This window comes from Zeugodacus cucurbitae, chromosome 4 (genome assembly GCF_028554725.1).
Source record: "Zeugodacus cucurbitae isolate PBARC_wt_2022May chromosome 4, idZeuCucr1.2, whole genome shotgun sequence".
In the NCBI taxonomy this organism is placed as follows: domain Eukaryota; kingdom Metazoa; phylum Arthropoda; class Insecta; order Diptera; family Tephritidae; genus Zeugodacus; species Zeugodacus cucurbitae.
Window position 1 is genome coordinate 68,188,052 of NC_071669.1, and position 27,438 is coordinate 68,215,489.

Consider the following 27,438-nt stretch of genomic DNA (forward strand, 5'->3'; position numbering starts at 1 on the left):
TACAATTTTTTTATTTTTATTTATTTTTTTATTTATTTTTATTTTTGTATTATTTTAAGAGGCCAATCCCTTTGGCGACAGTGTACTTTATGCGTACAAAGTGTGCGAATAGTTGTATAGACAAACATATATACGCTTATATTGCTATATATATATATATATACATATATATATATATACTAAAATTTTTATGCGTGCTTGCGAGTTGTAAAAGGTTAGTGCAACAAAAAATGCCGCAAGCATTGGAAAAACGCCAGCACAAGTGATATATTATTATATATACATACTTACTTATATATAATACACATATATATACTGCTGCTCAAGTAAACAGCAGTGGCGACTGCTTCACGCACCCATTAAATTAGCCAAGCGACGGGATTGCTGCGTTACCTTTCATAGTTGCACACTTACAGCCACACACAAACATACATACAACAACAAATAAATGCGGTTAACCAAATATAAAATACAATATGAGATTGCAGTTATTATTATTCGCGCGTTGAAAAGACTTGGTGACGTTGCAAATGTGTGTTTCGACTGTGGCAAGTTGCAGTAATGCGATACTCACATATAGAAATGCAGAAATATATATGCACATAAAAACACTTACTTTTGCCAGCATTCACCTACAACAACAGCAACAACAATATATTGCTGTTAAAATTCGAGTAACTGCAAAAAACCCCTCAGCTCAGCGTCGCTCATTGTCTTCGTGCGCTTCCTGCTTTGGTACGAAAAATAAATTACAAAGAAATAGCGGAAATTAAAAGAGAATCGCTTAATTGCACGCCTTCGCCTGCCTGCGCATTAGTGTGTGTGAGTGTCTTGTATTTTTGTATTTTCAAAGCATTTACACCAACGAAAATTCGTAGTTTAAAAAAATCAATAATAAATTAAAAACATTTTTTTTCGTTTAGTTTTACTTCTTAATAACCAAACAATTGCGCTGAAATGAGATTTTCTTGGTTTTTCGGCTTCTTGCTTAGATTTATGGCGCATTGTTTGGCTATCTCAATTTGCTACTTGCCACTTCCGTTTACAATTTATCAAAAATTTTTAACATGTTCTGTGTAAATTAGACAACATCACTGTTTGTTGTTCTTGCTTGCGAAAGTGTGAGAACAGCGATTTTGTTTTGATAAATAAAAGTGATGTTAATTAACATTTTACCTTGATTAAACACGGTTAGCAGTGGTTTTAGCATTTAAGCGGTAAAATAAATGTATATGTGTGTATCTGAATATGAATGAAGAAATATCGATGTTTGAAATGTTATTCAGAATAATCAATAGCTCTAATAATTAGCCCAATTTTTTAATTAATCTAATTCGAATTACTCTAATTAATAGCTTCTTCACAAATTATGGTTGGAGTAGTTAATAATACAGTTTACTAATTATTTTAAATTCAATCGGTAATATGTTAAACGAAACTACTTTTATGTAGTTTTTGACCGTTTAATATTTTTTTTATTAGACTTAAGGGGCTGTACCAGTGTAACCTGAAAAAATTAGGCGATTTTCGGGAATTTTTTTACTCGATCGAATGTTTCGAAGTTTTTTTGACATAATAAAGTATATTTTTAGCTTTTTTAGCTGAAACAAAAAAATTAAAAAGGGTATTAAAGTTGAAGATATTTTCTATACAATGACCTACGATTTTTGAAAAATATCAAAAATTAACAAAATGGTGTGGTTCTGAAGAAAAATGTAAAAATTTTAAATTTTGAAAAATGAAAAAATTTTATGTTTTTTTATAGTTGGCAACTCTATTGAAAAATAATTATATTTTAAATTAAATTTTAGTTCTTGAATTTCTTACTTTTCGCGCACATTTTACAATAATTTCAGTTCACTTTTCACTTTTCTGATGGTTGGCAACTCTATTCAAAAATAAGTATAAATTATAATTTTACTTGTCGTCTTCATATTCTTCAGGGTTCACTTTTTGAGCTATATACATACATATGTAGATATATAACCTTAATATATATGTATGCATGTATGTGATTGGCGTTGAACTGTTTAGCCGGTTATAGCCGAATCGATGAGAGCGCGCCACTCCTCTCTTTCCTTCGCAGTTCGGCGCCAGTTGGAGATTCCAAGTGTAACCAGGTCGCTCTCCACCTGATCCCTCCAACGGAGTGGAGGCCTTCCCCTTCCTCGGCTTCCTCCAGCGGGTACTGCATCGAACACTTTCAGGGCTGGAGTGTTTTCGTCCATTCGGACAACATGACCTAGCCAGCGTAGCCGCCGTCTTTTTATTCGCTTAACTATATACTATATTCTCATTCCTAGAGCTCTGTATCAAAATGTATACTACTATGGATTACCAGATTACATTTAGTTAGACAATGTTTATTGGGATAGGTTGTGGTTAAATAAGACATGTTTGCATATTGCAGTGTTAAGTGAGATAACATTAAGGTAAGATAAGATAATCTAACTAAAAGTTGAATGGTTTAGGGTAGGTAAGATTAGAACTCTGCTAGAGCTAAAATCTAGATTAGATACGATTTGAATCGATTGCATTGATTATATTGATTTAAGATTTCCTTGGGTTAACCTGGATTAGATAAGATTATTTGTTTGAACTTGGTTAAGAGTGATTGGTTTGAGTTAGGTCAGGTTTTAATATTCTTATCAGGTCTGATATGGTAAAATATATTCGATTTTGGTAATTTAGATTAAGCTTAGTTGTTTAAGATTACCAATTAGAATTGGGTTAGGAAATATAAATAGCTTTAACTTGGCCATGTTATGTGGAATTTGGTTATAAGGATTAGTAGGGATGTCTTTCAGTCTTATGTGAAATTATTTCATAACATTTCAATGGAATACTGAATCTAATTAGACATTTATAGTTTTCACTTTTAATCTTTAATTACTCAATTAACTTTATAACATCTAATACCACCTAAGCGACAGAATATGCGATCTAAAACTAATTAATTATCTTAGGATGTATATACACATAAATACTTAAATTAGAGTTAATTCCAATCGACTGAATTTTCAGAACACACAATCACTCAAGGCAATTGTTATTAAATAATAATAAAATTTATGAATTTCTGCACAATTATAATTAAAATGGAAATCGAAATCGTTTTCCAATGCTAACACGAAATGACAACAATTAGTTGTCACGAGCACGCGTGTTCGCCAGCTGTAAATTGCGCAAAAACACAAATATGAAGGTAAAGTCACCAAACAGGCGGCATTTAATTGATTGGCATGAAGATATGAACGACGACAAAAAATGCTCACAAGCCATAGGTGACTTATTAAAGCGGCTAATCAATGTGTGTCAATAACATAAGCCAAGCAAAGAGTGGCAGTAAAATTGAAAAATAATATGCAATTTTTAAAACAAAAGCAATGCAAACAACAAAAAAGATTACGAAACATTATGACAGAGTTATATGATAGACGGCACGCTCATATGAACATATATAATATATGCAGACAAAAGTCTACCAGCGTTATACTTCACTAAGCTACTGGATTAGCAGCTGCATAAATTGAAAAAAAAAAAAATGAATATTCATTGTCTAATATTTTATTGTAGTCTGCAAAGAGTGGCTTCAAATAAAAATGCAGTTGTAATGCTTTGCACCGCTTCGCGCATGCGCCGCCGAGAGAAATTAGAAATGCAATTTGCATGCAAAAAGAAAGAAGCGAAAGAGCAGCAGCAGAAGAAATGCGGTAATTGGATAAGCAGCATTACATCGCAATGCGTTTTTTTCGCATATGTAATAGCAGCGCACAGTTCAAGCGTTTTGCGTAATCAGTTAAGAAAGTACCAGCGCACAACAAAGGAGAGCTAAAAGTGGACGACAAAAAACGCATTAACGTAAACAAATATGGATTGTGTAAGAGTTAATTACTACACGCATCATAAGCGAATACGTTTCACTTGCACACATGCTAATTCGCACGACGAGCAACCGGCGAAATCAATCAAAATGTGGAAAATTAGACAAAATGGATTTGTTGAACGCCAACGATTTCATAATAAACAAAATTGCCATAACAATTGTTGCTAATTAAGTTTTCAGCTTCGTCGTTGTTGTTGTTGTCTGTGTTGTCTGTGTTTATAAAAATGAATTTAACGCTTGCTACCAGTCTGCAGTTTAACAGCGCTGTTGGCCCTAAAGGCTCAAAACGCTGTCGGGTGTAGTCAATTGACTTTTTTGTTTTTGCTTTTGGAAATCGAAAACTTGAGATTAATGATTGCGGAGTTCAGCGCAATTTAACCTTTTAACTTTAAATTAAAATTGTTGGATTTTATTAATATTTTTTATTTTTTTTTGAACTTTTTATTTCTCTATTTTTTAGATTTGAAAGAAAAAGTTAATTAAATCGGATTTTTAGTGTTATATGAGTTAATATATTTTTTTGAAAGCATTCACTTTCATTTGCTATATGCATATTGAGTATATGAATGACAGCTCCTCTAAAAATAGTTCCATAGGCAATCTTGTATTACCATTTAATAGTGATAGTCAAAGTGTAAATCAGTAAATCTGAAATCAAAGTTTTCATTAAAAGATAGCAGGCTTTAAATGTACTAGAAAAGGGATATAATACTAATAATAAATAGTATTGAAATGATAAAGCATTTTTTAAGGAGACGGAAGAGGAATCTTCTTCTATTCTAAAAGACTATTTTGATATAATTATAGCGCAATATATTCCATAAACTGCTGATCATGTTAAAATATATACATAACATCATGAATTAGTTTGAGTACAAATTTCAAACAGCTGGCAACCCTTTATGAAAAAAAATATTTCAGTTATAAGTCTCCTTTTACAACTTTACTTTCATATCCATATTGTAAATTGCCATGTAATTATTTTATTAATTTACAATACTAAACAGGTGGCAACGCTATTTAAAAATTTCATATTCTAATTTTTTGAATTCGGTTAGTTATTTGTTTACAATATGGTAGCGTTTTGTATCTTAAAAAAGTGTCTCTTATAAAATTCCAAACAGGTGGCAACCCTTTATAAAAATTGTTTCAAGAATAAGTCTACATTTACAATTTTACTTCGACAGCTAGATTGTAAAGTTTCATTTAATTATTAATTTACAATGCTAAACAGGTGGCAACCTTATAAAAATTTGTGTTTTATAGAAAGCTTCTGCGATATGCTCACGAAAAAAGTTTAATTTTTAAAAATAAGTCCAATGAGATTGGACTCCATCATTTTCATCTAACACGCTCTACATTTTTGGGTTCCCTAGAAAATGTTCCCGGGGAAAATTTTTCAGTTATTGTTGAGCCTGGTAACTGGTGCAAAAATCCATATCATTTGCTATTCTGTCGATGCTTAAAGGTATTTCTATACATCTTCTGTAACTCGTTCTGTGACTAAAAGAAACCGATCGCAGCTAACTTCGCTTAAAATCCTCAAACTTCCTAATTTTCTAAGTTTTTAAATCCGTTTGATTGTTTGTTGCCAACATGAAAATCTTTTTATATAGGAATCATTTTCTCTTAAAAATTTCCAAGCAGGTGGCAACAAATCACTTTTTTTAATTTTAAATAATAAAATATCGTACCGAAAACAACAAATAATTAAAAAAAAAAGTATTGCTGCAGAAAATTAAATTTTTTAACCAAAATATTTTACCGACTTCTTACTAAATTCCTGCCCGACTCATACGAAGTAAGCGAGTTCGTTGCATAAGTCTTCTGTTCTCCCACAATCAACTACTTAAATTCCCGTAGCAAGCAAATAAGGAACTAAAAAATATTGTCATTATGTTAAAAATAGATTTTCATACCAAAAAGTAATTAAAAATTATGGAAAAATTAAATTGCAAGTGAAGCCAGCTTGTTTGCATATTGTCACTAAGTAAGAACATTTGAATTCTTAACGAACCGGCTTATGACACAGCAGCTGCGCAGTTCATTTAGCCACATGGCATTTGAATATGCATATTTATAAGCAGATGCGGACGGCGCTTATTAATTCTGCCGTCTGCAAAAAGTTATAAAAAAGTGCAATTTATGTGTTTTCAAAAATCTGCCGAAGATCTTTCGAGACACAACAACACATACTTGCTTGCGGTGAAGTGCAAGAGCACACATATACACCTGGGTGTGTGAGTGTGTTGGTGAGTTTTAAATGATTGTTATATATTTACATATCTACCATCAGCGTTTGATGCATGCATTAAGCGGCATTCTTTTGCCGCACTCATTGTTTTTGTCTCTGTTGTTGTTGTTTATTGATAGCTTGATTGTTGTTGAGTGCAGCAAACGTGTTTTAGCAATAACAAAAACAATAGCAAAAACTAAGTTAATAATAATAAAGCGTTTGCCATATTCTTTGAAACGCAGTTGTAATTGCGTCTGCAATTCGTAGAGTCTTCTGCCAGTTTCTAATTGTCTTTATGAATATTAAAAATGCTTAGCTTATTACTTTGTTTATGACAAGTCATCTGCTCTTCTAAAATATGGTATATTATAATGGTATTGAAGTTGCTTCAACCAAGAAGAACTTGCTCTACGCTTGCATATTTTATTATTTTACAACTGTAGAAATAGCAGTGTTGATATTTAAGCATTTCCAATGCTACGCTCATTGCCATTTAATGTATAAGTTATCTCACAACTATTCAAATCGGTTTCTTTAAGACGTTTTATGTCAGTTTTTCAGCGTTAAAAGCTCTTTCGTTTGAATAAACATGGGTTCAAGTGTAGAATTCTACAAATTTGTTGTTTTTATCTTGAAATGAGATAACTGAGATATCTGAGAATTCAGGTTTTTTTAATTCGTTGAAATTCCAACAATTCTGTTTAAATATAATAGCCATACTATTAACATGTGAAGGTTTCGAGAGTATTCTTGAAACTTCACTGAAAAGCTTTTGCCACTTTTCAAGGTATTTTTGAAATACTTTGACTGTTTTAGCATAAAGTTTTTAAATATTTCGTAAAATTTTCTGAATTCGTCTTCGTTGTATTTTTATATCGCTTTTATTACTCTTTCTATGACTAAATTTGTATAGAAAATATGAACCGCAGCCAACTTCGCTTAAAATCCTGAAAAACGCTCCACGCACTACATTTTTGGGTTGTCTAGAGTTCGGAATTTTAGTTATTGTTGAGCTTGATATCAGCTTAAAAAAATTCGATCTATTTTCTGTTCGACCCAGGCTCAGCAACAACCTTTAGTTGTTTTATCCCTTTTATTATCTATGATTAGATATATATATAGAAGAAACCAACCGCAGCCAACTTCGCTTAAAATCCAGAAAAACGTTCCACGCACTACCTCTTTGGGTTCTCTAGAGTTCCGAAAATGTTCCAGTCTGGTTCAAATGTTCGATCTATTTTCTAATTGATCGACACTTAAAGCCTCGTTGTATGACTAAATATATATAGATAAACCAACCGCAGCCAACTTCATTTAAAAGCCTAAAAATTGGTAATTTTTTTCGATTTCCATAGTTCAAGCAGCAGTTTTGACAGAGAAAATAGAGATAAAATAATGATTTAAACAACTGAGCATTTTTTTTTGCATTCACTAATCAAAAAAATATCTCCAACGGTACTCTTTAACTTTTATTGAATGAGCCATTCATCAAATTTATCCGAAATCAACGCATTATTTAAACCATAAATACTTTCATGTCATAAAAGCAGCTTGAGGTTTAGATTCCAGCAAAATTCTCATTTTATTAAAACGACCTTGTTGGCCTGTCAAATCGCTGCGCTTAGCCAACAATTCGTGCGCAAGAAGTTTCCATTTCTGCAGCGCGCAGCGTGAAGCAATCAACAAAATGTCAAAACTTTAAATTTGTGTCAGCTACCATTCGCCAAACGCCATTGCTATTGTCGTCATAGCGATGAAGTTAATGCAGTTATCAGGTTCGTGTACTTAGTCTTTTATTAACACGAGCGCATCAATTGAAGAGAGTTGCTAAAGAACGAACGCTAAAGAAGTTTAAGTTAACTAGAGTTGAACTTTTATTAAATCACGTTAAATAAATTTGTGTCATGTAAATGTTGGGCTGCTGGCAAACTAAAGTAAAATAATGTGATGTTGAGAAAAAAATATCAAAAAAAAAATCTAAAAATTAAAAAAAAAAAAATAATAATAATCTAAAAAAATTCCTGTTTTAAATTGCTGGCATTTGGCGGAAGCACTTATCATAAATTTTGCTGTTTTATTAATTTTTTTTTTCATTTTTTATTAACACTTTTTTGCGTAGATTTTTCATTGCGACAGCCATTTCAGCATCGGCGCATTGGCTTATGAAAAATTACCACGACTTTTGTGTTAATTTGACAGTGAGAAATTACCAGAATGACAGCTTAGCCTTAGCTATGTGCCGAATTTAAGCGAGATATCAGCTAAATGGCATTTAGCAAATATTTTATGTGCAACTGAGGGGAAAAATACCAAAAAAAAAATCATAAAACAAGCAAAAAAACATTATAGCTGTGACACGAAAAATACCAGCCATTGAAAGCTGTAAAGGCTGTAAAGCTACATGCTGCTTGGCTACTTTAGAAAACTTCAAAGTGTTCGCTAGAGCAGCGTGTAGCGGTCGTTGTCACTTCAAGCGCTGAGAATGTCAACTCAAATGCGGTTGATTGCCTATTTTTCGCATGACAAAAAACAACAAAAAAAGAAAAAAAAATGCAATTAGGCAACATGTTTTATGCGCCGCAAGTAAATGTTTTCATTTTATGTACTCACTTGCCGGCCGCCAGCGCTCAAGAACTGCAGGCACACAAACGCAAGCTTACCACTATTTTCAAAAAAAAGTGTAATGAATAAAAATATGTTATTCAAATGCTTGTTACAGCGTTCGTTTTTCGCAGCATACCGCTCGCCAAGGCTGCTGCCTAACGCTGTGTGACAAATCAGTGGAACGGAAGTTACTCACCCATCAAGCAAAACGACTTGGCTGGCTGGCTGACTGACTGGCTATCGAGTGTCCATAGTGTCTCTAGAAACCATTCAAGTGTTGAATTATTTATTTGCCAATATTACAGCTCGTTTGTGTGTGCAATTTAAATGCAGATATGTGGCTATGCATATTACGCGACTGCATTCGGTTGAGTGTATTTATTTGGTTGAATGTGGTCCAGTATCTGGTATTCAGCAGTGGGAGGCCACCACAATGAGTCATAAACATGTTTGCGTATAATGTTTTATTTCATCGTTAGAAATTTACTAAATGCAGTCATTAAGTCTCCGATTAGTCGCCACTAACTAGTTGATGCCTAATTTGCATTCTCGGTACATGTAAATTATAGATAATTTATTTTTTTTTTTAAGAATATTCCAAATCGTTACAAATTCTCGAATAACGGTATATTTCACGAGAAATTATCATATTGAATTTTTAAATCTCAAAGCTTTAAAGAAAAATTTAAATGAAAGCCATTTCTTCGATTATTATCGAAAAATTAATTTTTTAAATTTTGAGTCTTTCATCGAAAAAAATTTCAATATTATCTTAGTCATTTAATTATTGAACATTTAACGTAGAAACTCTCTCTTTATAAAAGTGCTTCAGTTTTTAGTTATAAAAGATATCGACCAGCAAGCTCATCCCTAACATAACATTTAAATTTAAAAACAAAGAATAGAACAAGCATGATACAAGTAATGACGCATAGTTTAAAAAAAATAAATTTGTTATTTTGTAAAACTATCGATTTATCGATTAATATACATCGATTTGTCGATTAATGAATATCGATAAATATAAAATATTTGCATATTGTTTGTAAAATTAGCGATTAACAAATATCGATATATCGATTAATACATATCGATAAATCGATTTTTTCATGTATAAGCGAAACCAAATCTGTGTTAAATGCTAAAACTGTATTCTAACGTTATCGATTGTTATCGAATTTAACCGTTACTTTCGATATACATTTATTAATTAGTCTTTCATTTCGAAGATTATCGAACAGACATCGATATATCGAAAAACTAAAGATATGCCAGTATGTTAGTACTCCCTAAGGAGAAAATATATATTTAATACATTTGTATATCGATAAACGACTAATTGTGACTCATAATTATGGTGATGAATAGATATGACTGACCTTTTTCAATCCAATTATAAAGATGGACACTTGAGTATACCTAGAAGGCAGAGAAAAAAATTTAATAATAATTTTTAGATATATTTAGAAAATAAAAAAATAGAAAATATAAAAAAGAAATATAAATTAGAAAATCAATTTTTAAAGAAATAAATAGAAGAAATAAATATAATAGAAGAAGATAAAAAAAATATTAAAAATATTCTAAGCTTATAAAATAACATGCTAAAATCAAGACAAGAACTGCTTAAAATCACTGCAAGTAAATAAAGAATGAGTAACGTCGGCGAGAACAAGATCAGCTGTTGAAAATTAACGAAATTTTAAAGCATATGTAGCCTGACTAGCTGGCCGTTTCAGCACATGTTTTTTGCAATTTCAAAGCGTTTATTTTTATGCACTTTACTTGCGCTGTGCCATTGGCTGATAAACCAAGGACGACTGCTATTTAAACGCTGCTGTGAGCGGTTGCAGTTTGCCAGCTTTTTGCTGTTGTTGTCATTGTTGTTGATAACTACAAAACATTACACGCTCGTTTCTAGTACGCTTGCCGGCTGCTGCAGCTGCACCCCTCTGCTGATATTTAATGCCATCGCATTTATTTATTTATTTTAGTTTTGAGTTTTGTGTTTTTCGCTGCAGACATGCCAACATGTGAGGCGAGTTGACTTATCACCAAGCGTAGCGGTGCATTGCACTCAAGAGTTTTGCTTAATTTCATTTATTTTTAATTTATTTACGGTTTTCTGCGCTAGGCGTTGTTGAAGCGCTGGGCGAACCTGTACGCGCAGCGCAATTGCTGTATCAGAAGCCCTTTTTCTTGTTGAAATTGCAGGAAATGCAAGCGCTCATGCAACTCAAGCAATGAAGCGCAACGACTTGGGTGTACAGTTAATTTGTAATGCGAATATAAATAAATATGAAAGTGAAGTCACAATACACGCTATTGTAACAAGCATCAGTGATATTAGGAAATTTAGTTTAATGATATGCACTGCATCACAGCAGGCGGAAGCGCGGGCGTAACCACCACTCCAGCGTCTCCATTGTCTTCAACGAGGATTCCTAGTGAATATATATGTACTTGCATATATGAAAATATTACTTTTGTTATGCGCATGCGATTGCATAGTTATGAACTGAAAGTGGGTTTCACTTAATAAATTTATGCAAAAAATATATTGCGTATTATTTTATGCGCATGTGCCTTTTTTTATTTTTTTGTTTGTATTTTTGAAATTAAAAAAAATATATATTTTTTCTATATTGAAAAAGAAAAAAAAAATTTTTTGTAATTTTTTTTTGTAAATTTTTTTTATAATTTTTATTTATTTGTAAAATTTTTAAACAATTTTTAATATTTTTTTTCAATATTTTGAATTTTTTATTTTTAATTTTTCTATTATTTCACTTTTTTTTCAATTTTCCCTCTTCATTTTGGCACGCAACGCACTTGCTGGTGACTGTTGCCATTGCATTTGCATTCGCCAACAGCCAACCTCACCTAACCATTGTTATGTGACGTGCAGCTGTGATTTTTTCAGTTAACTTCTTGTATACAACACGTTTTTGTCATAAACAATTGGCTTCACAGCAAACACACACATTGGTTGTTGTCGAATGGGCGCATTGTGGTTTGGCTCACTGCCTAATTTACCAACACATACGCACCTGCAATATGCATGTAATATACAATAATACACATTTACATGCATAAATAATACACCGAGTTATGCGCATTTCCATGCATGTTGCATGCTGCTTATGTCTGAACATTAGCATTTGCATAAGTAGTTGCTTACATAACTAGCATATAATTTTACAAGGCACAGCTGTTAATGGTTTCAGCAATTTTCAAATCACAAATTTTTGTTTGGCTTCGCCTGCTTCATGAAGTTCGTCGCTTAAGTCTTCTGTTGTTCGCTTCTATGGCTAAACTATTTAATGTGTTTTTATGCTTGAGTAACCAGCTATGTAGGCATCGATAACAGTCGAGTTTCAACTATGAACTAAGAGATTTAGTTACACAAATGAAATAAAAAATCAGTAATGAAGATTCATACAGACTTAGATATGCCTGAAATATGGTTTTTGTTGATAGAATGACTGGTGTGCCAAAATTCTTAAAATGTGCAGTAAAAGGTGTGTTATTACAGTAATATTACAAAAACAAAATAGAAAATGTATACTGAGTACTTCTGCGACGTTCTCGGTAATATCGAATTTCGGAATTTAAAAAAATATCAAAAATAAAGTAATTTATTTGCCATTATAATATATCGTGATTTTTAATAAAATTTCACAATCCCGAAATGTTAATTTTTGAAACTTGCAAAAAAAATAGCAATAAAAAATAAAATTATTTATTTGTCATCCTAATATATTGTGGTATTTGATCAAATTTTGCAATCCCGAAATTTAAATTTTTTAATCCCGAAATTTCGGGATTTAGAAAATTTTCAAAAAAAATTTAGCAATTCAATTACCATCATAATTTATGATATTTAGTAAGACGAACATAAGAGCATTTGTTATTTCATGAAAATATCACAATCCCGAACTAATCTTTGTAATTCTAAAATTTCGGGACTGTAAAAATTATCGGAATTTAAGCAATTTAATTAGCAACATAAAATATAGTAATATTTCGCAAGATAAGCAGTAAAATGCTAATAATCTCGAACTAATATTTTTCGGACTCCGAAATTTCGGAATTGAAAATTTTTGAAAATTTCAGCAAGCAAGTTAGCTCATAAAATGTAGTGATATTTAGTAAGTTAGTAACATCAAAAAACTAGTAATTTCATGAAAATACCACAAACCTGAAAGTAGATTATTTGAATCCCGAAATATCGAAATTTAAAAAATTTTCAAAAATCATGTATTATAGTTGCCATCATAAATGTTAGCGAAATATGAGAAGATAAACATAAAAGCGCTCGTAATATCATAATCCCGAAATTATATTATTTATCTCGGAATTTTCGGACCTTTTAAATTTTCAAAAATGATGTTACTCAGTTTCCGCTTTATGATATTAAGTACGTTAAACATCAAAAAACTAGCCATTTCACGAAAATACCACAAACCCGAAATTAAATTTTTCGAATCCCGAAATTTCGGAATTCATAAATTCTTCAAAATTTAAATAACTCAATTGCCATCATAAATGCTAGTAAAATATGATAAGATAACCAACAAAACACTGAACATTTCATTAAAAGACGATCGCCTTCAAAAAATATTAAACGACAATTCTTGACATTTAGTGTTTCGAGATGTTGAGATCGTGAGATCGAGCAGAACATTACACTAATTAATAGCTAGTCTGTCAAGCGTGCACAAACTGCTTGTTATACTAGGCTAGCAAGTGTATAAAAAATATATATTTCGCTTGATAATTTAATGACAAACAAAGCAACGACAACAACAACAACACATTCGCATTAAACGACTGGTTAACCTTGCACACATCAGCAACATCAGACGAAATCGACAACTGCACAAGATTTACTTTACTTAAACGTAGATAAATGAAGACAAAAAGAAAATAAATAATAAAAAAACAAAAAAAAATCTTTAGTAAAGTAAAAAATATATAAAAATAGTATGAATAGCGGTCGTAAAAAATAAAAATAATAAATATGAACTGGCAAGTGTAAGATATAAGAAGTCAATGGTCATATAGAGGGGCATGTTTTGTATAAGTTGCGTACAAAGCAGTACAAAAAATAATAAAAAATGAAAAAAATTAAAATAGAAAAAATAAGAAAATAAAAAAAATATCAAAATATAAAATTATCAAATTTTTTTTTTCAGCGCTGTTAAACATAAAATTTGTTAAAACGTTTTATAAATTAGTCAACACATTTTTGGTTTATACATTTGTTAGTTTTGTATTTTTTGTAGTAGTTTTTGAGCAATATAACAACTTATGCATTATTAAGTTTTCTCAGGCGGGTATCATAAATGTTGGGTGTGCTGCCATGCGAAATTCACACAAGCGTACAACAACTTGGAAGCACTTAACACACAGTGCCACTGACCACTAATTAGCAGCTCATATATGGCGCTTGTTTCAACATTTCAGCAAATTTACAATCTAGTCTTTGCACAATTTGGTATTTGCTCACACACACTGACACACAAATGTGCCGCTTTAGCCTTTCAAGTAATGCGCAAATCGGTGAGCCCTGCCCACCTAATGACTAGCGCAAACGGATATTGCCGCAATGCGCTGACTAACTAATGCATATGCTTAATGAATATATTTCTGGTTTTCTAGAAAAATTAAATAAAAACATATGTGAATTGTATGTAGAAGACTACAATATTAAAAAAACTCACTTCAAAAAGATTGATTTCCGACAATTGACAGAGCAGAGATTTGTGCGCAGAAGAGTTCATTTACACGCAGCATTAAAAACTTGTTTCTTTTTTTACAGTAAAACTGTTTTCTAGCGCAATTAATTATAATTGTGGCATGTTTTTGTTATTATTGTGTTATTATTATAATAATTTTTTCGAAAATGTAGCAGCAGCTAAGCTTCACACTTGCAGTCTACATATTATAATAGCACACTGAGCGCATTTTTTCGAAAGGCAAATGAAACGGAATTGAAAACCCGCCAACTTAATGCTGACGCAATTTCAAGTGAACAATCACATTTGCAGTCAATAATATTGAAGAAAAAAATTTTGATATTGGCAAGACCTGTAAAGTAAGAAATCTTAATGCTGTAACGGTTTAAAAAACCGTTACTCTTAGGGAATGTAATAAAATTTGGCAAAGAAGTCACTTGAGTGCTTTAGCAAATGCAATTGTTGGTGCAAAATATTGAGATTAACAATTTTAATTAGCATGCCTGTTTTAATGCAAATGAAGCTCGGTCAAAAATCAAATGAAATTAATGAAGAAAAGCCACATATTATGAAACAATAAAAATATTTATGAATTTTTAAGTATGTGATAAGCATTTATGTAACACTTTGGGCTTAATTTTTTAAATTTTCATTAATTTTTATTTACTTTTGGAATTACTTGTTAACACATGAGTAAGCTTTCGATTATCTTAAAATAAACTCGCGAGCTCTGTATCCTTTCATAAGTTAAGTGGTGACAATAAGTTGTATTTTTTGTAGTCAAGCCCTTCAATTTAGTGGAAAATTGCCTTATTTTACCAACAAATGGTCGAACAAGTGGTTAAATTTGTAAGGTGCGCATCGCTGTACAATACTGAATCCTCCTTTTGTACTTTGATTAATTTGTTACAAATATTAAAAGATGAACATAACTCACAAAAATGATCATGCATTAGTCATTTAGTAGGCAGAAGACCATGATTAAGTTGGTTATCCCAGCAGCTGCTATGAATCACACATCTTTGACATGTTCTTCGATTTTATTTAGATTTATTAAGAAACGGTTTATTATTAGCATTCGCAACCCTCCTTACCTCTAATTTAATTGCAAAATTCACTCTTTCGTTGGCAAAGTAGCAGAATTAATGTGTTGCCTACATTTAGGAGTAATAATATAAAATATAAAAATTAATTGCAAAAATATTTTGATTAGTTCGAGAAGCTTTCTATACAGTACTGGCTATATTTTATTAAAATAAACTTTGTTTTTATAATTCTTTATTATTTTGTTTCCCTTACTTGCTTCTCGCAAGCTATTCATATAATCCTAAATGTAGGCAACTTTCACTTTATTTAACTTTTAGGTATAAGATGTTTCTAACGTCTAGAACTATTAATTTAAGACTACCACCCCATACCTATATAATAAAAAATATTATATGTGATTAATGTGACTCAAGTGATTCAATATTTAAAGGTATTTTTTTTGAAAATGTAGGTTTCAAAAGTACTGAACAGTTTTCCAAATCAAATAATATGCTTAATTACACCAAAGCAATCGTGCTGCATTCATAAAAGCCCCACAAGAGATTGGATACCCTTAAAAAGGTGCTGTAAACTGACTGAGACTATGAAGAGTTTAGGCTGCTCATGCTACTAACAATAACTTCTCAGTGTATTGGACCATATCGGTTGTCTTGCTGACGTCATATTAGCTGACATTTAACACAATGCTTGCCTTTTATCTCACTTTGAAATACTATTTTCTAAATAAATATGTGCTTTTGAAAGTTTTTCTCAAATATTTTTCCAACAACTCATTAATATTACATTAGATCATACTTCATTTTGATTTATAAACTCAATAAGGCCTAAAATATATCACTCATATTTATTGCTGGTACTCAGTTTTTATAATGCAAACCCGCATTACTTACTCAATCACAAAGCGCTGTTGAATAATCCAACAAAATTTGTCTTGAAATGTAGTCTGCTTGACGCTTGACGCGAATCGAAATAAATTTACATAATTTATTGGCAAGACTGTGTGTGAGGAGGCTGTGGTGGGCCAACGGCGTGGCGCAGCTGTGCCAGCTTAGGAGTACAGCTGTGTGCTGTCGATCATGCGGATTTGCTCTAGTTGTTCTTGTGCTTGTGCTTGCTTGTCGGTATGTCGCCTTCTCACCCTTCTCACCTACCTATCCAGCTACAGAAGTATTACCTTGTCTGCTGTATTGTCTTTTGGCAAGTCGGTATTATTTCTGCTGTGTTTTTCTCTACTTGTATTGGCTATTTACTATTATTTCTGCGCCAGCCATTTGCCGCTCTAAAAACTTTTATGGAATTCTTTTGGTTAACTGGTTAACCGGAAATTAAGTTGAAGGTTGTACAGTCACAAAATGTCCGAACGCATACAAATACATACTATATGTACGTGTATATACAAACTTGGGTACATACGTAAACACTTATCTCATTAAGCGAGAATTGTAGTCAAAAAGTGGTAACATGAGTGTATGGGTGTGTGTGTGTTGCCAATAAAAATTAGCTAATCAAAAATTTTAGTCTCATTCTTGCCTAAAGCAATGCAATTGCAGTGATTTATCAAATTGTTCGAAAAACGCTTGAAAAAAGAACTGAAAATGAATAATTTGTTGGCACTTTAATTAATTTAATGATCTGCATTCAGTTTTGTTTGGCATAAAAACGCGTGAGGAGTTAAAATGAATTAAAATTTTTCAATTATTCAATTTGCTGTTATTATTAGCAGCCTTGTTGTGTTGAATATGCCACAGGCGTTCACATAAAGACCTAAAAGAAACATATGTTACCTAATAGTTGAAATAAATATTTTCTAAAGCAACAAATCTCATTGAATTTCAAAGAAAACACTACAAAAATATTTATTGACAGTGGCTTACAAACTGTTTCATTATATTGATTTTTGCAGCTCAATGGAACTTCATTTGTTAATAACTGCATATTTAAATATATAAATATCAGTGTTACTAGTTTAAATCGTTTATTGTACGACAAAAAATAAAAACTTTCAACAAAAGCGTCATTAAATCGTTTTAAAAGCTACCAATAACGCTTTGCTGCCTTTCACTCTTGCATTTAAATTTTTTATTAGGCCCATAAAAATGTTTTGCTTGCAATTTAAATTGCAAAGTTTTCGTATGTTAATAGCTGAAAACCGCATAAACTGATTTTCGTATTCATTAAGACCACAAAATGAACTGAGTTGATGAAGTTTTGCTCGGCTGTGAGCTCTTTCGCTGCTCTTTTGTCGCATAAAATGTCCATTATTTGGTTCATGAACTCCGCTAAAGGTATCTAGTCGTAGTTTACAGTTTACAATTACTGTTATATGGTAGATGGAGTGAAGTATTAAGAAGTGCAACAACAATTTGGGAGTATAATATCTGCAACTTTAGTCGAAGGAACAACTATATATATAACAAAACCTTCAAGGGTTTTCTTACTTCTTAATAAGGATCCAAGTACTGAATATGTTACAAATACATATATTGTAAAATTTCATAAGAAATAATTTTTCACTATATTTGAAACCATCGTCTATCTACCTAACAAACACTGGAATTGAAATTATCAAACGTTGGAGAAAATATTAATTTTCAATTTGAATTTCAACATTTATGCAATTTGAAAGAAATATGTTTCCATCATTTTATTATACAATTTGAGAAAAACCATTTTCTGGTTTCATATTTGAGAAAATGTTTGAGATTTTGACATTCTCAAATTGAGAGCAAAGGAAAATTTCATACTAAAAATATGTCTTTTGGTTTGAGAATAGCTTTGACTTCAATATGTTTTCAAATTAAAATGCATTTGAGAAGAAACGTTTGAGATTTGAAGTTAAGGTTGATTCTCAAACGCATCTCAATTTGAGTATCAACAAAAATGTTTGTCGGATAAGGACAGACCCTTATGAACTTGTCTTATTTCCAAGTCCAAATAAATTATATCGGAGAGGTCGCTGGATGGTTAAAATGTTCTCGAAAACTATTAAACGAGGAAAAAATTCTACAAATTTGGTGTCCAATGCCAAACAAAGCACATTTATATTCTTTTAGTTCAGATGTTGAGAACAATTTGACTATCTCTCTATCAATTGACAATCGGTAGAAGGAAGTTTACTATCGGTTGTCCAAAACAATAAGATAAAGCTTGATATAAGGAAGTTCGAAAAGAACTTTGTCCACAAAAAATACCCTAAAATCGTTAAACAACACTGGTTCATATGCTCGTTTTAATTTGTTGTTGCTGTATTTAAAGTTTATGGTTGTAAATGCCTCAAAATAGTCCATCATAAGCTGTCACTTTCTATACTTGAAATTTCGTGAGTATTATTTTGCCGTTCGTAATCTAATGACATGATGGTAAGAATGAATATCACAAGTTAAAGCAAGAAATCGTTTCGGTAATGATAACAAAACGAATCTACTTAGCATTAGATTAAAAGACCATACATAAAATCGAATAAGAAACGTCAACTTTTGAGCAGAACAATTTCGTGGAACTCCTTCTTCAATAGTCGAAAAACTGTGAGCTCATGCTCAGCAATGAGTGTGACTAATAAATTCATCAAACTTCTTTAATATATTCTAACCAAACCAAACCTAAGATGACGCACACAAGTATAATAGAAAGTAAAATTATCATAAAAAACATAAATAAAATTATAACATCAACTTTTGTACTAGAAAGGAAGTCAAACTAATGCATAATATTATAATGTCAAAAATAAATTAAAATATCATGCAAAGAAAGCTCGCTCATAAACATAAAAATGAGTTTAATGTGATAAAACAAGTTTTCTGTTTTACTTTTACCTCGTCAATTTCGCTTTCTTTTTAATATACAAAAATTATCTAATTTATTTGACAATCAAAATGGTTGTGCAAAAAAAACAGCGAAATCTCGACAGCTGTTGCGAAGGCAACACCTTTCACGGGCGGATACTTTGGCTTTGGTGATGAAACCAGTTAGAAAGAAGGCCTTAAGCGTTTAGACGCTTTAGTAGAATTTTGCAAAAGGTCTTAGATGTTTCTGCGCTGCCAACTCATTGTTTTCGTTTTCATTTTCGATTTCATGTTCTGTTTGGTATTTACGCCTCGAACTCTAGCGAACAGCGTGTAGATTTTGACCAATTACCAAAAAAAAAAAACAATTAAATACAAAAACATGACTAAAACTTATGCAAATTTAAACAAGCTTTGTCTGACTTTGGCTTTCGGTGAGACTAGACATTCGCAAAGATAAATTGTGAAAAAAAGCAAAAACAAAAAAACATTAAAAAACAATATTGACTTGAGTACAACAGAATTGAGACGCACAGCGCTTTTGTCGGTGTAAAAAAATGTTTGTATATATATTCATACAGATCCGTTTAAAAATAAACCGCATTTTAGAATCATTCTCGAAGTAAAGATTTTGCATGATTTATTTCGTTAGTTATTGTTTGGCTTTTGCCGCATCATTTTTCTTATCTTCCACTTTTTCTTTTTCTACTCTTTTGTACAATCAAACTAATCGACATTTAATTAACAAATACATATTTACATACACAAATACCAACAAAAGCACAAATATATAGCGTTTGTTGGCGCTGTAGCGTTTGACCTTGGCGCTTGGCAGACCCATACATTTGTTTGTATGTTTGTTTTTGTTTTTAATTTTTTTTTTTATTTCTTGAAAGCTTCAAGTTTTGTCAAATAAAACACAAAAATTAATTACCCACCCATGTGCGTTGTGTCTAAGTGGTGTGGTGTGGTGTGAAGTGGTTTTGCTTCAGTTTCAGCTGGCCGCTGGCATCTTCGAAGCGAAGCGAAGCAGCACTGTAGAGTACTAGCACATAAGCGCTGAAGAATGTGCATGGCTTGCATTTCAATTATGCGTACTATTTACTCTTTAACACACACACACACACATACACATACATACGAATTCAAAGTAATGGTGCTTTGTACGTGTTAACCTTTTGTGAATTTAGTACTTTCCGCTTTAGACTTATGCAAATGTGCAGCGATTACGAAGCGGCGATTGTTGGACGGTGGGTTAGTAACGGCATTGGTGGGGGTGTTCACACACTGTGTTAGAATTGAATTGAATGTCTGTCGATTTTTGAAGAATCGTTGACGTGTTAGCAATACTAAAATGTTGTTGATTGGAATTTCTTTTGCATTCTTAAATATTTGATAGAAATATAATAATTAAAAAAGTTAGAACTCAAATATCAAAATTTGGTTCACTTGTTAACGCTAAATTCGTTAAATTGTTTTATATTAAAAAAAGAAAAATTTAAAAAAATATGTGGCAACTCTATTAAAGATTTTTATAATGAAAATATATATTAGGTCTACAACTTTGCTTCCGTCGTTTCTTTGTAAATTTAAGGCTTTGTTCACTTAGGACAGCCTCACCGTACCTACCCGAAAGCATTAAATGAACCTCAGCCGCCCTTTTCTTGGAATTAATGGAATGGCAAATGTCGAGAATTCTGCTCAAAAAGTGACAATTTTTTAGTTGAGAATAAGTTTGGGATGCAAACAGATCTCTACAAAATTTTGTTGGGTTAATGTTGACACAAATGTCCAAGATCGATATAAAACGATTTAATCGATTTAATCGACCAGTGCTTGACCCTAGAGACATCTATTGTCTATCTTAAAACAATTCATATTTTGTTGTTTAAAAACTAAAAGCCTATTTTAATTTGTAATTATAAAAAAACACAAAATAATTCAACCTGTTGGCAACTCTATTCTGAATTTATTGAGAATTATTGACTTATATGTGCACCAGGACACATTAAAAATTAATATTTCGAGTATGTTTTTAATTATTTATAGAAAAACTATTTATTTAATTGAAACTGAAAGCATTTTATATGGCAACCCTTTAAAAAAATAGAATTAAAGATTATTCTAACGAGACTTGTTGATTAAACTGTATTTTGCATCATTATCAAAATGAAAAAAAAATTAATTATTTATGATTTTTTGCAATTGGCAACCCTATTATTGTTACTAACTTTTGTGATGAAAATAAAATCCAAAAACAATTAATATTTTGTTGTTGAAAACTCAAAATAATTCCACCTGTTGGCAACTCTAGTCCGAATTTATTGCGATTTATTCATTTATGTATGTACCAGGACACATGAAAAATTAATATTTTGTTTACTTTTCTCATTTCTTAAAGAAAAACTATTTAATTAATTGAAACTGAAAGCATTCTATATGGCAACCCTTTAAAAAATATAATTAATGAGAATTCTAACGAGATGATTTTGTCAATAAACCGTTATGATTCCACAATTTTTGCATCATTATCTAAATGGAAACAAAAAAATAAAATGTTATTAATATTTTTTAATAATATTATAATAATAAATAATAATATTTAAAGCATCCCCACCATCAACGCCACCACTGTGCCATCGCCAGCTTTATTTTCAATTCAACGCCACAGTCATTTTCGTGCCAATTTCCAATTACTTAACATTTTGTCCAATGACAAAAGCAACAAAATAAACGCAAAAGAACAAGCAAATAGTAGACAACTGTATGCCGTGACAAATTACCAAGAAGTTGCTCGTATTTATTTCAAAACTTCTTTCTTAACTATTTTTATTTTATTTATTCTATTTTATGCTTTATTTTATGTTCTTTGCTTATTTTTATAATTTTGTGGTTTTGTTCATTTGTTAATGTGCTTGTTAATGTGCAATCTAACGGATTTTTGTTGCGGAGATTCGATTCGAAACGTCTTGTCGCCTGTCACCTGTCGCCTGTCACACTTTGACAATTCGCAATTTAGCCGCAAATGATGTGTGAAATGGTGTTAGCGATCTAGTAACTGAGCCGATGCTGTTCTGCATATTAAACACATACAATATTTGGCCAGAAATTATCACATACAAATCCATATACAGTAGTTTGCTCATAAGCTTTTATTGATATGTATAATTCTTTGTCTGATCCTATGACCACTGCTAAAAACTTGTTTCGCATAAAATGTGGGTGAGTGTTGTTTGTAAAATTTGTAAAAAGTCGTCGCAACGATGTGAGCATATTAAGCAGTGGTTTTTAGGTTCATTAAGTAATTTTATGATGGCGTAAGAAAATAATACAAATAATAGAATTAAATGTTATGTTGTTGGCGCAAGCGGGGAATGACGTTTTTGTGGTAATATGGAGACTGATTTATTTGATTTTTAAATAATTTTTTTATTGTTGTTATTATGAGATCAATTTGATGTATTGACACTGGTGTGATCTTTCGTTGTTTGTGAGAATACTTTGAAAATTTTGACTGCAGTAGATCATGATTTTTTATGATTTATGAATCAATACTTTAATCGATTTAAAAAATAATATCGAAATTCGATATTTTCATACGCTATTCGATTAAGAAAAATAATGGACCAAAACGTTTCCAAAATTTACAATTTTATGAAAAAAAAATTTTTTGATTCGTACTGACGTCGATTAATTTTGAAGTCTTGACTATTATCAGAAACCAGGTTTCATTATTTTTCACATTTAAAAAAATCAATCGAATATTAGTTGTCTTTAGATTATTTTCAAAAGTAATAAATCGAAGGTATTCGTTAGAAATTACGTCGCACTAAAAATTATTTTACTCAATCTAAGATAAATTAAATTATTCTAAGATTTTCGATAACAACACGGATTCGATAAATTTATCGATTTTAAAAACTGGATTAAAATTTTGATATATGTATATGAATATGTTATGTCACATAAAAATTATCTGAACTTGCGAAATCAATTTATTTTATATCGATAAACGATAATTTATATATAATCGAAATTTAATAAAATCGATTAAAATCTTATATTAACTTGTTTTTTGTCATATAAAATAGTTGATAGTGAGCTATCGATAAATTCTAACTTGATTCATTAAATAGTACAGATAAATATAGTTTGATAGTGAGTGATCTATGTTTTAATTTTCTCGCTTTTACTCGATCTTCAAAATGAATATTAGGTCTACAACTTTGCTTCCGCCGTTTTTTTGTAAATTTAATTGCCGACCTTTCCTTTGAATTAAAAATGAAAAGCAAAATTTCCCGCAAATGTCGAGAATTCGGCTCAAAAAGTGACATTTTCAGTTGAGAATAAGTTTGGGATGCAAACAGATCTCTACAAATATTTTGTTGGGTTAATGTTGACACAAATGTCCAAGATCGATACTCGAATCACCATAATCTACAAAAAAATGTCGAGTTAGAGAGACTTTTGAGTTACGGAAGGTAATTTGTATGAAATTTGACTTCTATTGCCAATTCAAGAGTACGAGTTCTGGAGAATTTCGAGTTATAGACGTTCGGGTTATGGAAATTCAATTCTATTTTCAAATTTCGATTTTTTTATACAAAATAATTACGATTTTAAGTGATCGATATACTTTCGCTTGAAAATTTACGAAACCCACTTGGATACTACTGTTTCAAGTAGTAAAAACAAAAGCAAAATTGAAATCAATTAACAATTTAAATGAAATAAATTCAAAGATCAATGCATATTTGAACGAATGTTTCCACTTATAAATTTTTAAGCATATTTCGTAGATAAATAACGTTTAAAAAATATTGATGTCTCGAGCACAAAATTTGTTAAGGTTACGGCGACTCAAATGCATTATTCATAAATAAATAAATAAATAAAATTCTCGCATACACTGTAGTAACTTTTTTATTGCTTAATTGTGTTGAGGAATTTCGATGAGTCCAAATTGTTGCTCACAAAATACATATATATTTATTCTTCATTGTCATTTAATTGTTATAGTCTATGCATATTTATTACGAGCATGCGGACAGACCACACCAATGCAGTGGCACTTAAACCAATTCGAAGTGGAAGTCACACAGTTGCAAAGTGTCCAAAAAACGCCGGCGAATAACTTTCAAGTACTTAGACTACTACTTGGCTCTAAGTGTGTTTTTGGCTAATTTGAATGGAGTTTAAGTGTGTCTTACAGCCAAAAAAAAAAGCACACGACGTTCACTGGCGCTGACCCGCTAAAGGCATGTGTATGCTTGGTTGGTTGTTTGTGTGTGAACCATGAGTGCCGCAGCGAATGCGTCGGTCGTCAACTGGGTCAATGTCAGACAGAAAATTATTTACAAAATTATTTATAATTTGTAGCAGTAGTAAATACAAAAAAACTCAAGAGGAAAGCGAAAAAAAATATTTTAAAGCTCAATAAAAGTGACGAAAATGTAAAACAAATAAATTACACAAAAAATTTTGTTGGTTGGCAGGTGAGAATGTATTGTGTTGTATGTGAAGCGCAGAATAAGCGATTAGCACGAAAATTTTTGTTCAATGAATACATCACGTGTATACCAGGCTTAACAGACAGACAGACCTGAGTATATATATATATCATCTACAAAGCAAGGTGCTTCATGTGCTGCTCGTGACACCGATTTTTATTGTTTTCGTTATCTTCACGCGCTTTGTTTGTGCGTTGACCTTTATCTATACCATAGCACCTGATAAATTGTACGCCAACAACAGCAATAACAATTTGCAGACAAAACGCATGCGACCTTTGTGCCGGACAGTTAGTTGGCGTGCATTGTGAGCGCAACCCACAAATGTAAGACGAAGGTGTCGGCTCTTCTACTTCTTTTCTCTGCCACATTTGACCTTTGGCATTCATTTCATGGGTTTCTTGTATGCTATAATTTCGTCATTGCGACTCACGTGTGTGAAAAATGCGCGTAAATTCGTGGCAAATAAGTGAATTAAAGATTACCATAGAGATAAAAGTAAATAAAGTAGAGACACACAAACGCACAAATGGTTGTCTGCGCAGTCGCAAAAGATTAATTTGTCCATTGTGTTTATGTAAGCGTTTTGAACACCTACTGCGACCTTCGTCGGCGTGTTATTCAGGTGATTAAGTGCGTGTACGCGATTTTGAAATAAATATGCCAACTTTGTACAAATGATAAATGATTTTACACATTTTAACATAATATTTTATGTTTTTTGTGCAATTTTTTTTTTTTAACTTATTTTTGTAATTATTTTTTTGTAATTTTTTTTGTGATCTTTTGTAATTTTTATTTTTTTTTTTGTATTTTTTTCTTTAATTTATTTTATATTTTATCTGTATTTGAATGCATTTAGTGAATGTAATATTTCATTGTTGCGTTAGCATGCGTATTGTCAAATATTATTGTTGTTTTATTTGAAAGTGGGCTTAAAAGTTTAACAAATCACTGAAAAGTTAATATTTTTAAGCCGTTATTTGTGTCCTCCTATCTAACTTCACAGTCATTTTTCGTTTCTCACGCCTTTCCTTTATTTGTTATAATTATTATTTTAATTTATTTCATTATTTTTTTTTGTTTCTTTACAGCTACCGCCACGGTTAATACGAGTGGCCTTTGTGGCATGCCTACTTTTAGCGCTACTCTCACAGACAGCCGACAGTGCGCAAAGTAAGTAATATTTGGCAACCCCATTTTTTTGAAGGTTATGTTTTATTAGCTACTTTTAAAATGGTAATGAAGTGTTAATTGAGACAGAGTTTAAATAAGATTCACTAACAATACCACAATGCCTTAATTAGACCATATTGAGGATAGAGGTAGAAATAGAGAGAGAATTTCAGCAAATTAAGTCCTTATTGTTCTAAATTTATTATCCAATGACTCAATTAACTAATTGTGCAATTAGTATTTAATTAACAATCAAGTTATATAAGTGGTTCTATACAACCCAGAGAACTCAGTAGTCTACTTTCGTAATCTAAAAAGTAAAAACAGTTGTTATCTTCTTCAGTTGAATATTAATTAGAATAAAATATACCCTTCACAGGTGCATTTCTTTTAGTAACTATATGTTTAAGCAAATCTAAAGACGTAAGAAAAAATAAGTAAAAAAAAAGAAAACATTTAACTAATGCTTTTTAGCCGGATTGTTTGCTAGAAACATTAAGGTTATATAGTTAACCGATCTGAACAATTTCTTCGGAGATTATATTATTACCTTAAGCAGTTATCCATGTCAAATTTTGTGAAGATACCACGTCAAATGCGAAAATTTTCCATACAAGCCATTGATTCCGATCGTTCGGTTTGTATGGCAGATATATGCTATAGCGAACCGATCTGAATATTTTTTTCGGAAATTAAATTATTTCAATGAACAATAACTCACACCAAATTTCGTGAAGATATGTAGTAAAATGCGGAAGTTTTCCATACAAGTCATTGATTCCGATCGTTCAGTTTGTATGGCAGCTATATGATATAGTGGTCCGATATTGGCAGTTCCGACAAATGAGTAGCTTCTTGAAGAGAAAATAACATCTGCAAAATTTCAAAACGATATCTTATAGTTCGTATATATACAGGCAGACGGACAGACTGACGGACATGACTAAATCGACTCAGTTCAAAATACTGATCATTTATATATAAACTTTATGGGACCTCCGACGCTTCCTTCTGGATGTTACAAACTTCGTGACAAACTTAATATACCCTGTTCAGGGTATAAAAATCATCTTAATTGCCTCAGTTATTTGAGCTGTTTGAACAGTAAGAACATTTAAGTAGAACTTTCGATAAACATATTTATTTTGTAAGGTTCTCCTAATCCATGAAACGTAGTTTCTGTACAATTTATTTCCAACTAACGCCATATTTTTATAACTCAAACGTTTTTTTTTTTAATACAGAGAGTTGAGTTTTTTGTCTTAATCTTATTTCACATTTAAATTGTTCACTTAGAGGATCATTATACTATCTCTAACTGGGTCAAAGTTGAGCTTTATCAGATTTAGCGAAAATCTGTTCTTTAACTCCTCGAAATTGTACTTTTAAGAAGTAGAAAAATCTGCGAAACAAGAAGTAATTTGAGGTTCATATGGGTTTTAAAGTTCTCCACGAT

The 27,438-nt window shown here is 31.3% G+C and overlaps 1 protein-coding gene across 2 annotated transcripts in view; it reads left to right on the top strand.

The window, feature by feature from the left end:
* The window catches only part of Cht3_6 (probable chitinase 10), a 44,432-nt gene that overhangs the window by 11,062 nt on the left and 5,932 nt on the right, over positions 1 to 27,438 (top strand). The window contains exons 1-2 of one of the 2 annotated variants that reach the window (XM_054229058.1): positions 22,498 to 22,518; positions 25,901 to 25,982. In XM_054229058.1, coding sequence (XP_054085033.1) covers positions 22,513 to 22,518; positions 25,901 to 25,982 — 88 coding nt within the window. In that variant the 5' untranslated portion in view covers positions 22,498 to 22,512. Of the gene's footprint in view, positions 1 to 22,497; positions 22,519 to 25,900; positions 25,983 to 27,438 lie in introns of those variants that run through there. The other variant, XM_011187146.3, reaches the window with a different exon arrangement.